The following is a 15,963-nucleotide window of genomic DNA, read 5'->3' on the forward strand; positions in this document are numbered from 1 at the left end:
AGGGGCGAGAAAACAGGAGGACCCTCTTCAGCCACCACCCAATGTGACATACTTCTCACCAGACAGTGGAAATGACCCCGAAGTGCTCACCTTTGAGAAGGGCAGCTCCATGCTTCTCAAGAGTTCTGTTAACCTTAGAGAGACTGCTACGATTATTTGAAACAGGATTCTTTAACCTTCTCTTTTCCCCTTGAATCGAATAGAGACTTTAAAAAGAAACAAAGAGACAAGCCCTTGGGCTTCAATTTTAAATAGAAACCTTTATTTACAGTGACATCCGAAATGATCAGCAAAGCAGTCCATCTCATAAGTTATCCCATGTGGTCTGTATTCTTTGCAGTGTAAAGAATGATTTAGATTTTTAAAACCAACACTTAATGTAAACTTGATTGAAACTAAATTCATTCTCAATACTATACGTCAATTCCTGAGAATTTTAAATATTGCTCTCAGAAAGACCTTTCCATCATTGAAATTCCACACATTGGCAAGAGAGAGAGAGAAGAAAAAAAAAAAAACCACCTTGCTCGTTATTGTTAAACAGTTGGCCTCCGAGCTGAACAGCAACTCCTGTTCCTCCTGAAGCAAGGGTTTTTGTCCTACAGGCTTCATGCCTGTGATACCCCCACTTGTGAATCAAACTCCTGGAACCAGACAGGCATATGGACAACGGGCAGTCCATCCAGACGGCAAGCACGTATGTTCTGTACTACCCCCCCACACACCCCCAACTCACCTAGATATTAAATACCAATTAACTAAGCAGTCCTGGTGATTGATATTTACACCTTTCCATCAAGATGCACAATTTAGAAAAGTGGCATAATATGAACATTCACAATGAATTTCTATTTGTTTTCTTAAAGGAAGAAACGTGTCTCCTTTATATCATTTTGATCTTTATAAAATATATATATATATTTATATTTATATATCTTTGGATTCAGCAAAAAAGTAGGTACTGGAAATATCACACATTCTAAAAGCAGATGAAACGGATACCAAGATTTAAAAAAGTGGAGGGGTAGGGGTGAGGAGAGGTAGGCAGCCAGAGTACAAAGAGAATTATCCAAAAAAGATAAAAGGGCAATAAAGGTAAAAACAAATTATTTCAAAAGACAGCATCTATTAAAAGAAAGATCAAATTCTTAAGTTTGCACCAATAAAATGAACAAGTAGAAAATATAAAAACTTATAATAAACTTTTTTTCCCATATAAAAGGGGTGCTGCCTTCCAGTTAGCCTGGAGCTGGGACTGAGGAAAAGAATCAAAAAAATTTTTTTTTTTTTTTTTTTTTTTTTTTACGTTTTAAAAGTCAAGAAAGGTAAGAGCACCATTCTGTTTCTCCCCACGCACCCATGACTTAAACGAGAAAAGTTCAGATACCTGACACGGCTGTAACTATTAAGACAGACTCTTACTCAGCTACGCCTCTGTCTCCAGACAGGAGAATGTGTTATCTAAAAAGTACAGGCCACTATGATGGAAGTTGATGGATTTACAATCTTAGATTTATTTTTAACCGGGTGGTGGGGGAGACGGTGTAAAACCCAAATCTATTCCACTGGTGGTTCTGGAAATACAGGTTTTACTTACACAGAAATCAAAGAAATGAAATGATCTTACCTTCAGAGACACCTAGAAAAATTGCCTAAACACGTATGAAATAAAATAAAAGTGAACTGGCTCTCAGTTATTGCTAGGAAATTGACACCAAAGCTAGCAGAGACCTTTGAAATTCACAAGACATTTTTAAAACCCAATTTCACTCAGCTATTTGAGGCTAATAAAGTGAACCAGATAGAAGGAATTAAATGGACTTTTTCTCTATCCCCAACGGACTAAAACAAGAGTCAAAGCCTGACAACAGCACAAAAGGGGCAGGGGCAGCGGGTGCAAAGGGACTCGCTCTGCTGGACTCCAGCTCTGGAGCTTGACGACCTGGCTGTCCTGGAGGCTGAGCTCCCTAAGGAACCACCGTGTCGCTCCTCTAGTTCTCAGGGACGAGAACACATCTCAGTGATGAGACAGCCAAGCAGACACCGGAAACCACACATCAAGGGTTCAACCCCTGAGATCTCTATGTGGGATTTGGGTCCTAGCAACCAAAACCTTACGGAAACTCCTACAACCGATGAAAGGCAACGTATTTCAATTAAAAAACAAAATACTATGAATTGCTATTAATTTATGGACCGCTTAAAATCCAAGATTCTTTTTTAAATCGCTTGATCTTTTAAAATTCTTGATTTTTTTTTTTTAAAGTTTATTTCCCCCTATCTATCCTTTCCCCTAAAATTAACAAAGTGCTTAGTTCTGGTAGAGGAATTTAAAAGACAAGTTGAAAATGCCTACATCTAAACAAATGATGTTTTTCGAAAGCATTTAAGATTAAGAGACTGATAGGGAACCATCTAACACTAGGGGGGCGGGGAGGGGGGGAGGTGGGGAGCTGCAGACCACTGCCCCCCTCCCCCAGGCCAAAAAATTCAGGGGCTGTCTCTTCTGTTTGCAGCCTCACCACACTGAGCTTACTGAAGTCAACAATGTTAAATATTTAGCTTCACAAACTCTGTAAAAATGAGTTGCCGTGACCTGCAAAAAAGGTATATACATATTTTACATAATACAATATCTTAAAGATCGTATTTACAAAAGAGAATCTATTCACAGAAACACTGCAAAATTCTGATTCAGAATGCAGTACCTGGCCTTGGGTTTCTGCAGTTTATTTTCAAAAAGCATTATTGCTCTACCATATAGGCAAAGGGTGACACGGGTACTCTCGACGACAACAAAACAATCATAGTTCTCGTCCAACTGATTCGTTCAGACAAAAACCGGGCGGGAATGTGGTTCGCCATTCCTCAAGACCTCCAGAATATTGCATGTATCCATTACTTTTTAAATAAAGTGCACTCAGCTGCACATTAGCATGTGAAAAAAACCGCTACTGCTGCAATTAAATACTGTCATTTCCCCTTCTGCAAAACCATAGGACATCAAGGACAGTTCCTGGAGGTGAAGTATTCTAGGACGTTAGGGACAGAGGAAATTCCTATTTAGGAAAAAGTCCAGGACAACCAAGAACAGGATTGGAGCAACTCAACGCAATCATTATAGGACAAGCCAACTTCTCAGGACAGAGGGTGGGAACACGGAGTATCTGGTAGCGACAAGAACACGTGAGGGCTGGGGCTGTGCTCTGTACCTGCTACTGCCACTAGAGAGACCAGACATCCTAATCTCGCCGTACTTCTCCAGTGTTCTCTAGCCCACCCACATTTATCTGAAACACTGACAGGCAGAAAGAAGGGACACAGCAGAGTTTTGTGATCAGTAACACTCCGTACCTCCAGAATCACATCCCTAAGAGGCAGAATGTCAAAAAAATATTTGTTTTGAATCCCATGATACACAGAAGAAGGAAAAATACAGGTAGACATCGCACTTCAATTTCAAACCCAGTCCTGCTCCAATGACATCACTTGGAATACCCTTCACAGAGATCAAAGCTGGTTCCCTCTTCAGAGCTGGCAGGTGCGTGGGACGATTCTTTACTTCCAATAGTTCTAGTGCAGTGTCATTTCTACAGTGACTTCCTTGGAGGTGTAGAAGTGTCAGCAATATTTCTGTTAGCAACCAGAAGACACGTGAGTAAAACATATGCTCTGCACAACACAGAAGAATCCACAGGTCTATAATGATGGCCTGCAACGTGACTCTGGCTGACTCCAATTCCTTAGATCTCACATTACCGAAAACATATTTAACGGCCCAATGCCTTCAAACCACAAGTTTTTTCAACCACTGTAGTTCTGAGTTATACGCCCAAGTTAAAAATCTGCCGAGGACCTTTAGATTACAGTTGAAGTTTGGGTTCTCTCAAGAGAAAAGGAAAAATTTTTTGAGAAAAGTTCAGGCTAGAGCCCCATACCTGATCAGGACCCATGGGCATGCCAGACATGGGCATGGGGTTCACGTTCACCTGTCCCATGGGACCACTGCTGCCATTCATGTGCACCATACCGTATGCCGCGGGGTTCCCCTGGTGGGCAAACGGCTGCTGGGGAAAGGAGCTGTAAAAAGAAGTGTGAAATTACCTCCTGGCTCATTCTAGTAACACCAGACATGCACGCAGAGACCATCACAACTGTCAAATGTTGCTGTACTTAAGCAGAGAACAGGAGGGAGAGAAGATTCCCTGACTGCCTGCCTTCTAGGTTTCACAGCTGTGTGCAATCAAAGCTTCCTAGGTATGCGTAGGGGAGGCAGAAGCCTCAAAATGGATGAGCCAAATACCACACTTTCTAAGATGAACCCAGGCCTTTTGATCTCTCCATCCACACAGAAAAATGCAGAGGTTAATTTCCTGAATTTCTGGGCACTAGAATGTGAATGGCTTTTAAAGTCTCTGTTCTTCACCTGTTCCTGGCCAGGTTTCCTGATGGCCAGCCTTTTATTTCCGAGGACTGATACATGGGCGCGGTCTGAGGGTGCTGCATCATGGGATTCTGGGAGGGCCCCATTCTTGACGGCATCATTGCATTGGGAGGACTAGACACTCGCCCAAAAGCCGGATCTGGCTGTTGTCCCATCCCTCGAAAAAAAAAAAGAAGAAAAAGCAGAAATTATAACGCTAAAATGGTATCTTCCTTAGAGTATCAACTGTCTATAGAAGCTTTATGTTCTTTTCTAAACGTGGGGGAACGTAAGACAGACAAGATGTAAATGCTGCCTGCCAGTTCCTCTTGCTTCCCACCAAGACTGGAGGAAGGGGCTCACTGCGGAAAGCATTTGGGTCACCTAAAGAGCTGTTCCTTCATGGACATTTCTGTGTGAAAGGGATGCCGCTTCCTGTTGTTCACATCACCGTCCCTCTGTCCCAAGCTGGCAGGAGTGCACTGAAAATATGATTTCCCCAAAAGATACCTCTATCCCCGTTCCTACCATGTTCCTAGTCTCTCTCAAAGACTGACCTGAAAAGGTAATGTGTATTATTGTAATTAATACACCCAAGTCACCAAGGAGAGGAACCCAGAAGCCCACCCATCACTCCTTTGTGGCCAAGTGCTCAGACTGTAGGGTTCTACCACACTGGGACATAAAGGGGGGGGGGGGGAGGAAGATGACCAAGGGCTCAGACTGTTGAGTTCTACCACAATGGGACATATTGGGGGGGGGGGGGTGTTGTCTTTCTTCCAAATCAAGATGTGGGGAGCTGAAAAAAAATAAAAATGCTTAACCCTGATAGAACATCTACCTCAATTACAATCACCTGTGCACCACCAGAAACATTTTGGTGTGTTTCTTTCAACGAACCAGGTTCTCTCCATTCGGACTACCCCCTCTGTGATGCTGCATGACCATCATCTCTTGTTTGGGGTGCTCTAATTGTCCTCCCTTCTTCCACTCTCTCTTCTCGCCTTCTAACGGACATGCCTCACAGGCCCGATGACCTTTCCCCAGTGCAAACATGTCTATTAACATTCAGGGACTCCCCACTGCCTTCAGAATATCACCAAAACTCTTCATCTGATCCGGCCTCTGCTTGTCCCTTGTCTGCCTCATCGGTCACCATATCCTTTGTTCTGTTGTTTTTAGTTAATTCTGTCTTCCTTGTGACTGACAGAGGGAGTAAATAGGATTTTGTGTTTAACATGCAACAGACCTATGAATCTTACGACCTTAGTAATGTCACTCCGGGGAAGACATTCTCACTGTCAAATTTACCATAATTTGGCGGGTATGGAAACTGCTGGGGAGGGGCTTGTGGCATCACGGGCCCTGCCAAGACCCCATCCATGCTGGGGGAAGCGGTCACGTTGGGGGGTGGGCTGAAGGCCTGGGTCTGCTGCTGCTGCTGCTGCTGCTGCTGCTGCTGCTGCATCATCATGGCCACCCTCTGCTGTCGGAAGTGATGACTGAGCAGCTCTCTGCTGCGCTGGGCAACCATCTGGGCATTAAGAAAACCCTGCTGATACCCCAAAAGAGAACGTAATTACACGGAGCCAGAACCAGCCAATTCCATACATGTAGTACCACCACGATACATTAGGTGCGAAAAATCACCCGATGCCTCTCTTCACAAAAAAGGAAAAATGCACGGTTCTCATCACGGTAAAGGCGTTCCGGTGAGGCGACGAGGTGCAGAACAGGGGCCTGGAAATTGTTCAGGCGAGTCGTCAAGCTTTAACACAGAAAACATTTCTCAAAGTGAGAGAACACTGAAGGGTAGAATGTGAGGACAAACTTTTCAGAAAATATGAAATAAAACTACAAGAAGGAAAAAGGCAGCAGTAAGAGTGCAGGAGGAGGGGAGGCACAACAGAGCACTCCCCAAAAGAATGGGGTTACCCTCCGGTAAGCAGGAATCTACCCCAGAAAGGGCCCGTATAGTCTCCTTAAAGCTTCTGAAGGGACGGGGCGCCTGGGTGGCGCAGTCGGTTGAGCGTCCGACTTCAGCCAGGTCACGATCTCGCGGTCCGTGGGTTTGAGCCCCGCGTCGGGCTCTGGGCTGATGGCTCAGAGCCTGGAGCCTGTTTCCGGTTCTGTGTCTCCCTCTCTCTCTGCCCCTCCCCTGTTCATGCTCTGTCTCTCTCTGTCCCAAAAATAAATAAACGTTGAAAAAAAAAATTTAAAAAAAAAAAAAAAAAAGCTTCTGAAGGGAGAGACGGAGAGTTAGGAGCAGCGGTCTGGAGGGTCCGGAGGTACATGGTCCAAACCCAGAACCCAAGAGCTGATTTGGGCCCCATCAGCTGGAAGAGAACATCTCCAAAAAGCAAACTCATCTTTTCGGAGGGCACCCTAACTCAGCTTACTCAAACTGTGTTATCATCAAAGTACTTCCGAGTAGGCTTAAGACAGTACATACTGGGCATTTCACAGTGGGTTGTTTCTCTACAGTAACTATGAACAGAATTTCTAACCACAGTAGAGGACTTCCGGGTGGTCATCTGCCTCGTGCACATTAATACCGTAGAACAGTCTCCACCTTGGGCTGGAGGTACAGAGAACTTAAACATCATCCTTCCCACTATGGGAAACAGGTCATCTCAGAGGTGATCCTTGAGAGTAGGATTATGTATTATTTATTTTCTTCTTATAACCTCAGATTTTACCCGGTGAGCACGTGGTTTCAAAACCCAGAAACAGAGAGAAGTTTCCAGATTTACTGAATTCCTAAAAAGTAAGTGATAGCTGTTTTCACAACACAGCAAATGATCATAAAGGGAATTAATTAGCAAACACAAAATAGCAGTTTTAATAAAAGAACCTCTCCTCCTGACTCTTCCTCATCACCAGCAAGACAGAAGAATGGAAGAGGGAGTGTGAGGAGATCGTGGAATGATTTCTTACACCAGAAACTTGCTGTAACACACGTTTACTGAGGGCCAATCGTGGAGCAGGCCCCACAGCAATACACTTGGAGAGGTCTGTTCTCACCTGGGGATTTACCTGGGGCTGCATCATGGGCCTCATCACCGCAGCACCCCCAGCAGTGGGGTTTTCCATTTTCATTTCCAGTGCCTGACGGCTCTGATTCAAAAACTGGGGAGAGACAGGCTGGTTAGGATGGAAGTGGACTATGTCGATGAGCCCCAAACAGCTTTCCAAATCCTCGGCACCACCCGGGGAGGTCACGATGCCACCTCCAACCCGCTAACCTGGTCACGTCACATCTACACGGAACCTGCACGCTTCCACACTTCAAAACAAGTTCAGGCTGAGGGCGGCCTGGCTGGCTCAGTCAGTGGAGCATGCAACTCTTGACCTCAGGGTTCTAAATTCAAGCCCCATGTTGGGTGTAGAGACTACTTAAAAATAAAGATGTATGGGGCACCTGGGTGGCGCAGTCGGTTAAGCGTCCGACTTCAGCCAGGTCACGATCTCGCGGTCCGTGAGTTCGAGCCCCGCGTCGGGCTCTGGGCTGATGGCTCAGAGCCTGGAGCCTGTTTCCGATTCTGTGTCTCCCTCTCTCTCTGCCCCTCCCCCGTTCATGCTCTGTCTCTCTCTGTCCCAAAAATAAATAAATGTTGAAAAAAAAAAAAAAAAAGATGTAAAATCTTAAAAAAAAGGGGGGGGGGCACCTGGTTGGCTCAGTCGGCTAAGCGTCTGACTCGATCTCAGCTCAGGTCTTGATCTCAGGGTCGTGAGTTCAAGCCCTGTGTTCAAAAAAGTTCAGGCTGAAAAGTCCTTGGCAAGCATTTGAAGCTTTATTTGGCATCAGGAGGAAAAGTAAAAGTGTAATTGTGCAGCTTAAAGACGATCTTTGGGGCACCTGGGTGGCTCAGTCAGTTAAGCCCCTGACTTTGGCTGAGGTCATGATCTCACAGTTCATGGGTTCGAGCCACAGATCAGAGCCTGAAGTCTGCTTCACATTCTGTGCTTCCTCTCTCTCTCTGCGCCTCCCTCGCTTCTGCGCAGGCGCTCACTTTCTCAAAAATAAACAAACATTAAAAAAAAAAAAAGACGATCTTCAAAAGAAACTCGAAGGATTCATAAAGTGAGATTTTTTCCCTAGAATTATTTAGGTCATTAGGGAAATAGCTTTAACTTGCTCAAACTAATACTGAATGAACTTCCTCTTCTATTAGCTTTTCCCAGGTAACTTTTAGAGGAAAGAAGGGGTGAAAAGCCAAATGATACCATGCATGTATGAGCACAGCTTCTCAGGGTACCCACGCTGACTTTTAGGAGTGGGAAGGCACTAGCACAGTCTGTGGCTCGCTGGACTCCACACTCACTCACTCAGCTGCTTACATGGTTCCGTTCTGCCACATTCACTAACTCAGCACAAACAATGTAAGTAATTAAATTTTAAAAGATTTGTCGGGCATTAAGGAAACAATAAAAAAGGGAAATCTTATCTTAGAATGTTAAGAGAGCTCAAGTTTCACAAAACACCTACAAAGCAGAGGTTCCATAAAAAGAATACGCAAATCATGGGGCTTGTAGGTGGCTCAGCTGAGCATCCAAGTCTTGATTTCGGCTCAGGTCATGATCCCGCAGTTCCTGAGATCAAGCCCCACGTCGGACTCCGCACTGACAGCACGGCTGCTCGGGATTCTCTCTCTCCCTCTCTTTGCCCCTCCCTCACTGTGTGTGTGCATATGCACGTGTGTGTGGGAGCACATGTGCGCATGAACACTCTCAAAATAAGTAAATAAGTAAATAAGTAAATAAATAAATAAGTAAGTAAAATAGAAATCATCTACCTCAAGGCACCTGGTCGGCTCAGTCAGTCAAGCGTCTGACTCCTGATTTCAACTCAGGTCACGATCTCATGATTTGTGGGTCTGAGCCTTGCATCAGGCTCTCTGCACTGACAACACAGAGCCTGCTTGGGATTCCCTCTCTTTCTCTCTGCTCCCACCCCCCCACCACCTCCCCACTCTCTCTCAAAATGAATAAACTTTAAAAAAAAATCATCTATCTCTAAAACTAATGAAGCCATCAAGAAACACTCTTCTCCCCCAAGGGCAATCCTGACATTTTTTACTTTTTAACCTGTACAACAGAACAATCTTATCCAACTCCCACAGGACCGCTCCCTAACAAGGAACATCTATATAAACAAAACATTACAGAGAAGTCGAAACAAAAGGACTTTTAGTTGACAAGGGACAGCTGGTTACCTGCTGGCCCTGCAGCCTCTGCTGAAGCTGCATTCGGAGTTGCTTGGGGGTGTTTGTCCGAGGTCTCATGATACTGGCCCGCGGGTGCATTCCTTGCAGAGGAAAACTGCCTTGTTGGCTCATCTGATTCATCATGGAGTTAAAAGATGGTGATTGTCCCTGAAGATTAAAGCCTCCTTGCATTGGAGGCCCCTGTGCTGCATACGTCTGCCCATATAATGCCGCCTTCTGATCCATCATTACTGCCGCTTCTTGGCCTTGGAAGGCATCCTGTTTGGACTCCAAAGCTTGTCCCTAAAACATTAAACACATAAATGAACAATGAAGTACATCTGAGAAAGCGACAGAAATCAAATGCTCCAAGGAAGGTAAAACATAAAGTCAATGCATACGAACAAGGATGTCACAGAATTCCAAAGGCAAAATCAAGTTTCTTGTCTGAAGTTCTGTAAGAATCCAGATCATGACCCATCTTTTCACAGATGTGTCCTAGTGCCTAGCTCAAAGTCTCACATGGACACTCAAGTATCTGGAGAAAGACTATTTGTTCCAGACCACATTTCTGTACCAACACAGACCAAGCCAAGTACAAAATAAACTAATTAAAACCACAGGGATCAATTAATTCCCACACAATTTCGTACAAAAATGTTTTTGACAGTGGTTAGAAGTGATTTTGGTAGAGACAGGGCAAATCAACAGAAGCTCATATCCCCCGAGGCTATTGCTAGCTGCACACACAAAACCTAAAGGTGGTCATTCGCTACTATTTGGCCTTAACAGGCCGGAGGGACTGTTAAGAAACCCATTCATTCAACAAGATTTGTAAGTGCCTGCTATGTGCCGGCATCACCTCTCTGCATGCTAAAAATGTCTCCAAAATAAAGTCCAGCAGCTGACAGAAAAAGCAGTGACACAAACATTCCAGGGGCGCCTGGCTGGCTCAGTCAGTTAAGCATCCGACTTCGGCTCAGGTCATGATCTCGAGTCATGAGCTTGAGCCCCGCGTCGGGCTCTGTGCTGACAGCTGAGGGCCTGGAGCCTGCTTCGGATTCTGTGTCTCCCTCTCTCTCGGCCCCTCCCCAGCTCACACTCTGTCTCTGTCTCTCTCAAAAATAAAATAAACATTAAAAAATGTTCTAAAAAAGAATTCCGCAGGAGGGAAGAGCTGCCACGCTAAGACAAGAAGAGCCTGTCAGATACTGCATTCACCTTTACCGTCCTATCCACGGGCACAGAAGGCCAAGTATGCAGGCAACAGTCCCGTCCCAAAACACACTTCACCCCACTGTGACGGTGACACCACCCTCAATCTCCCTACCCCCCTGATCTCCCCTTTGGAGGCACGTTAAGAGTTCATCAGGGTTCAGTCCTCGGACCTTTTTCCTCTCATTACATTTTCTATTTTGGTCTCATCTACTAGTGACGACTGCTGAACTTGTCTCCAGCTCAAGTGTCTCTGAGTTCTAATTCTGCTTACGCAGATGGCTACTTAACATCTTTACCTGGATGTCTCAGTCATCTCAGACTTCACATGTAGAAAACATAGGTAGTGGTTCCAAAGAGTCCCTCGCCCAAAAGACCCAATTCTCCTCCAATCTTCCCTCATAGCAACATGACAACACCATTTGCCCAGAACTAAAGCCAGCAATCTGGAATCCTCACATTCTCAGCAATCTGGAATCCTCACATTCTCCCCCCTTTTTTAATGTTTTATTTTTGGGAGAAAGAGCGTGAGCAGGGTAGGAGCATAGAGAGAGGGGTACAGAGGATCTGAAGCAGGCTCTGCACTGACAGCAGCAAGCCCGATGAAGGGTTTGAACTCACGAATTGTGAGATCGTGACCTGAGCCAAAGTCGGACGCTCAGCTGACTGAGCCACCCAGGTGTCCCCCTCTCCCTTTCCAAGCATGTGTGTGCATACATGGTCCACCAAGTCCTGTCAGTTTTCTTCCAGGACACATTATGCATCTTTCCCTTCTTCCATTCCACAGCTGTGACCCTCTCTAAGACGCTTTCTTGGACTCTTGTAGTAACTGACATCTATGTGTCTACTCTGTCCCCTCATACCAATTCCCCTCCCTAGAGAGCCATCTGAAATATCCTTCTATAAAGTAGATCACACTGTAAGTGAAACATGGATCGATCATGTATATTTACCTCCTTTCTCTTGCTAACTCTACTAAAATACCAGCGAAGAATTTAAAAGGTAGTATTTATCCACAAAACAATGAGAATAAGGAAGGCAACAAGATAAAATATTTCAACAGGTATTTGCAAGACAGGAAAAGAGAGGAGTAACCAACTCAAGAGAGTAGGCACTGGGGCACCTGGGTGGCTCAGTAAGTGTCCAACTTTGGCTCAGGTCATGATCTCGCGGTTCGTGGGTTCGAGCTTCAAGTCAGGCTCTGTGCTGACAGCTCAGAGCCTGGAGCCTGCTTCGGATTCTGTGTCTCACACTCTCTCTCTCTCTCTCAAAAATAAATAAAACATTAGAAAATTAAAAGAGAGAGAGAGAGAGAGAGAGGGAGGGAGAGAGAGAGAGAAAGTAGGCACTAACGTGTCTGTGGAGAAAAACACACATAAGACACCGAGCCAACGACAGGCTCCACTGGGACGGCAGAGGCTCAGGCAAAGTGCTCAAACGGGACTGGTGAGGAATCTGGGCAGAGAGCAGGGGGCAGCCCCCTCCCTGCCCTCCACCTGTCCCCCGACTCTGCACAGCTGCATGGCCGTACTTTCCACCTACTCCCTCGGCAACCTCAGTTCTGGGACACCAGGCACAGCAGAGGGCAAGGGTAGGCAGAGCCTGAAAACAGGAAGTCTTATTTATGATTTCTAGTAAAATTTTTATTTTTATAATTTTATACCTTAATACTATGGTATCATCTACTCGCACCCCCAGCCTAGTTCCCAAAATACAATCAGGTAATAAATTCCCAGGTGAGAAAAACTGTAAAGTGGGAGTACGAGGGGAGATGCATCAATGGCTCTACATGTTGAATTTTGGGGAGTCCTGAAATAAAAGGGCCAGCCCCTGAGCAACCACTTTCAGTGACGACTGATCCTTTTTAATAACATCATACTTAAATATAAAAAGATAGCCAAGGATCAACCAGATATCTGACGAAGACAGCTTTCAACATGAAAGTGACTCAAATAAAACGTTACTCAGAGACAAGAAAAAGAGAGATTAAAAAACAGAGACTCAGTGTAATACCCAACATGTCAATCAACATCCAAGAAGAAAAAAACAGAAGAGATAAAATTATTAAAGAAATGATACCAAATGACATGTCTGTAAGCTTTACTAATGTTTAGCCTCATTACTAATAAATGCAATTAAAACTCACGAGTCACCAAACAGAGAGGGAGGGAGGCAAACCACAAGAGACTCTTAAATATAGAGAACAAACTGAGGGTGGATGGCGGGGGGGAGGGGCGGGCTGGAGAGGGGAAAATGGGTGATGAGCACTGAGGAGGGTGCTTGTTGGGATGAGCACTGGGTATTGTATGTAACTGATGAACCATGGAAATCTACCCCCAAAACCAAGGGCACACTGTACGTTAGCCAATTTGACAAATTATATTAAAAAAAACGAAAACACTAGTGTATTAAGAACTGAAAACAAAACTCACTAGTTAAACAAAGACAGGACACAGAAAATGCCCCCAAACCAAAAAGATTATCTGTGCACTTGATATACAGCAGAATGAATGAAACAAGGCCCATACCAAGATAAGGCTTCCTGCAATTTCAGAGAAAAAGTTCCTGAATAATTCCAAACAGAAAAAACTAATCACACATAAAAACAGGAATCAGACTATGAGTCAATGGCAACAATGGATGTCAGAAAGCTATCAAACAATTCTTACAGAATGCTAAGAAAAAATTATTTTCAACCCAAAATTTAATGCAGGAGAGTGGAATAAAAGATATTTTCAGACTTTATCCCATGCAGTGGGGGTGGAGAAATTAACAGAAACTGTGTTTCAACAAAACAAAGGAATAAAGCAAGAGGGAAAACCACTTGGGACCACAGCTGGGAGATCTGACACAGAAAAGCGTCTAGACCTGCCTCTCAGGACAGAGTAAAGCAGACCAACGGAGAATCACAAGAGGGAAACAAGGAACTGAAGAATTACCTAAAAATGTGTCTGAATACGTGAAGAAAAAATTAAGAGAAATTTTACAGTTCCGCTGCAGTATTTGGAAAGGATTAGAAATGTGTAAAAACAAAGCAAATCAAAAAGGAAGGCAGCCGGGGCGCCTGGCTGGCTCAGTCGGTTAAGCATCTGACTCTTGGTTTTGGCTCAGGTCATGATCTCTCAGTTTCACGAACTTGAGCCCCGAATCAGTGCAGAGCCTGCTTGAGATTCTCTCTCTCCCTCTCTCCGCCCCTCCTCCACTCATGCTGTCTCTGTCTCTCTCTCTCAAAATAAATAAACAAAAACAAAAAACAAACAAACAAAAAAAGGGCAATTAACTCAAAATCAGACAAACCAAAACCAAAATCCTATACAAACTATACCTGGCTCAGCAAGGAGTCAAATTAATATAAATATTGACCACCTATTTAACAACAAAAGACATAATTATTCTGGGAGTACTATGTAATGCGTATGGATGTGGAGAAAGGGGAGCTAAATACAGATCCACAATTTATCTGAAATTCCAAAAAAACATCCAAAAAAAAAAAAGTTCTAAAAAAAGCAACACAATTTTTCATCTGCACTAAATGTATTTAATAGCAAAACTTGATCTGAACTTAATGAAGCAATACATAATCTCTAGATGTCTCATTTGGTGTGACTATTTTGCTATAAAAATATTAGCATGTATGATGACCGGCTACTGCCTAAAACTACAATATTGCTCAAAACTCCACCAGGGGCATCACAGAGTATGTGGCACATACACAACCATTTGATCTTTCTAAATCCAAAAATTCCTGAGCCCCAAGTTCTCAGATAAGAGACTATGAATGCACAGTCAACTATCCTATCAGGAAATCAACAGATACAGATTGAAGTTGATGAAGGACAGTTGCACAAGCATATTACTTAGAATATTCCCAAAATAAAGAGCTGAGTTTCACTATCTCTGACTAGGGTGAATGTGCATGATTCTTCAAAGAGTATATTTCTGTATCATTTCAAAGTTACAAACACAGATTACTTGGCAAAAATAACAATTAGGGGCGCCTGGACCGCTTAGTCGGTTAAGTGTCCGACTTTGGCTCGGGTCATGTTCTCACGGTTCATGTTCATGTTCTCATGTTCTCACGGTTCGAGACCCCACATGGGGGTCTCTGCTGTCAACACAGAACCTGCTTCGGATCTTCTGCACCCATCCTCTCTCTGCCCCTCCCCCCCAACTCTCTCTCTCCCCCTCAAAATAAATGAACTTAAAAAAAATTAAAATTAGAAGTAACAAAAAAGAAAAGCAAATCTCTTCACTACCCTGCTTAAAATCTTTTATGGCTTCCCAATATAGCAGAAAAATGGAAGACTCCTTAAGATGGCTTTGTGGAACCTAACCTCCACTGACCTCTCCTCTCCAACATCATCCTACAGCAATCCCTCCCCTTCTCTCGTGGACTTTTAGTCACTTTGTTGAACCCCCAAGCCCTTTTCTGCCTGAGGACCTTTGAGTTAGCCATACCCCTTATGGAACATTCTTCCCCTCGCTGTGTTCTGAGCTGGCTCCAACTCACCCTTCAAACATCAACTTACATGCCATCTCCCCAGAAAAAGCTTTCCTGACCGTTCACTCGAGTCCCCAGTAATTCTTCATCTCATCATCCTGGACTTGAAAACACAAACACTTTTAAACTAAAGAACAAAACTACAAACAAGTCCCCACTGAAAAGAAACTGGGAAAACGATTTAAACGTAGGAGACAAGTTAACAGCCTTCAAATGGTAGCTCAGATAGAGGGCATTTTTAGAGTAAAATCTGGACACCCCGTCCACACCCCAAGAAAAGGTTCTTTAACGATAGTCTCCTAGTGTCCTAGGCCTTTCCTGCTAATCTCTACCCTACCGTGTCTGCTGCTATCCAGGTGGCTCCTTGTCTGATGCTTGCCTGTCCAATGGGATGTGAGCTTCGGGAGCAGGAATTCGTTTGTTCACTACTTCCTTCCCCTCAGCCTCTAACACTAACTGGCATATAGAAGGTAAATATTTGTTAAATGAAAGAATCAATAAATCAATAAGTAAACCTACATAAATAACGTACTGTCGCATATCAAGAAAAACTCCATCAGAAAACTATTTTTAGGGGCGCCTGGGTGGCGCAGTCGGTTAAGCGTCCGACTTCAGCC

The 15,963-nt window shown here is 44.1% G+C and overlaps 1 protein-coding gene across 13 annotated transcripts in view; it reads right to left on the bottom strand.

Annotated features, from left to right (window-relative positions):
• Positions 1 to 240: 240 nt before the first annotated feature.
• Positions 241 to 15,963, bottom strand: part of NCOA3 (nuclear receptor coactivator 3) — a 141,023-nt gene continuing 125,300 nt past the window's right edge. For 5 of the 13 annotated variants that reach the window (XM_047068009.1, XM_047068017.1, XM_047068010.1 and 2 more), the window contains 6 exons: positions 9,640 to 9,933; positions 7,448 to 7,552; positions 5,735 to 5,978; positions 4,427 to 4,601; positions 3,939 to 4,080; positions 241 to 3,633 (listed from right to left, as the gene is read on the bottom strand). In XM_047068009.1, the coding sequence (XP_046923965.1) occupies positions 3,622 to 3,633; positions 3,939 to 4,080; positions 4,427 to 4,601; positions 5,735 to 5,978; positions 7,448 to 7,552; positions 9,640 to 9,933 (972 nt within the window). In that variant the 3' untranslated portion in view covers positions 241 to 3,621. Of the gene's footprint in view, positions 3,634 to 3,938; positions 4,081 to 4,426; positions 4,602 to 5,734; positions 5,979 to 6,603; positions 7,184 to 7,447; positions 7,553 to 9,639; positions 9,934 to 15,963 lie in introns of those variants that run through there. The other 8 variants (XM_047068016.1, XM_047068015.1, XM_047068014.1 and 5 more) reach the window with 5 other exon arrangements.

The sequence above is a fragment of the Lynx rufus genome, unplaced genomic scaffold (assembly GCF_022079265.1).
Source record: "Lynx rufus isolate CCGP_SWC_20201006 ecotype Redwood Valley unplaced genomic scaffold, mLynRuf1.p SCAF_8, whole genome shotgun sequence".
Classification (NCBI taxonomy): domain Eukaryota; kingdom Metazoa; phylum Chordata; class Mammalia; order Carnivora; family Felidae; genus Lynx; species Lynx rufus.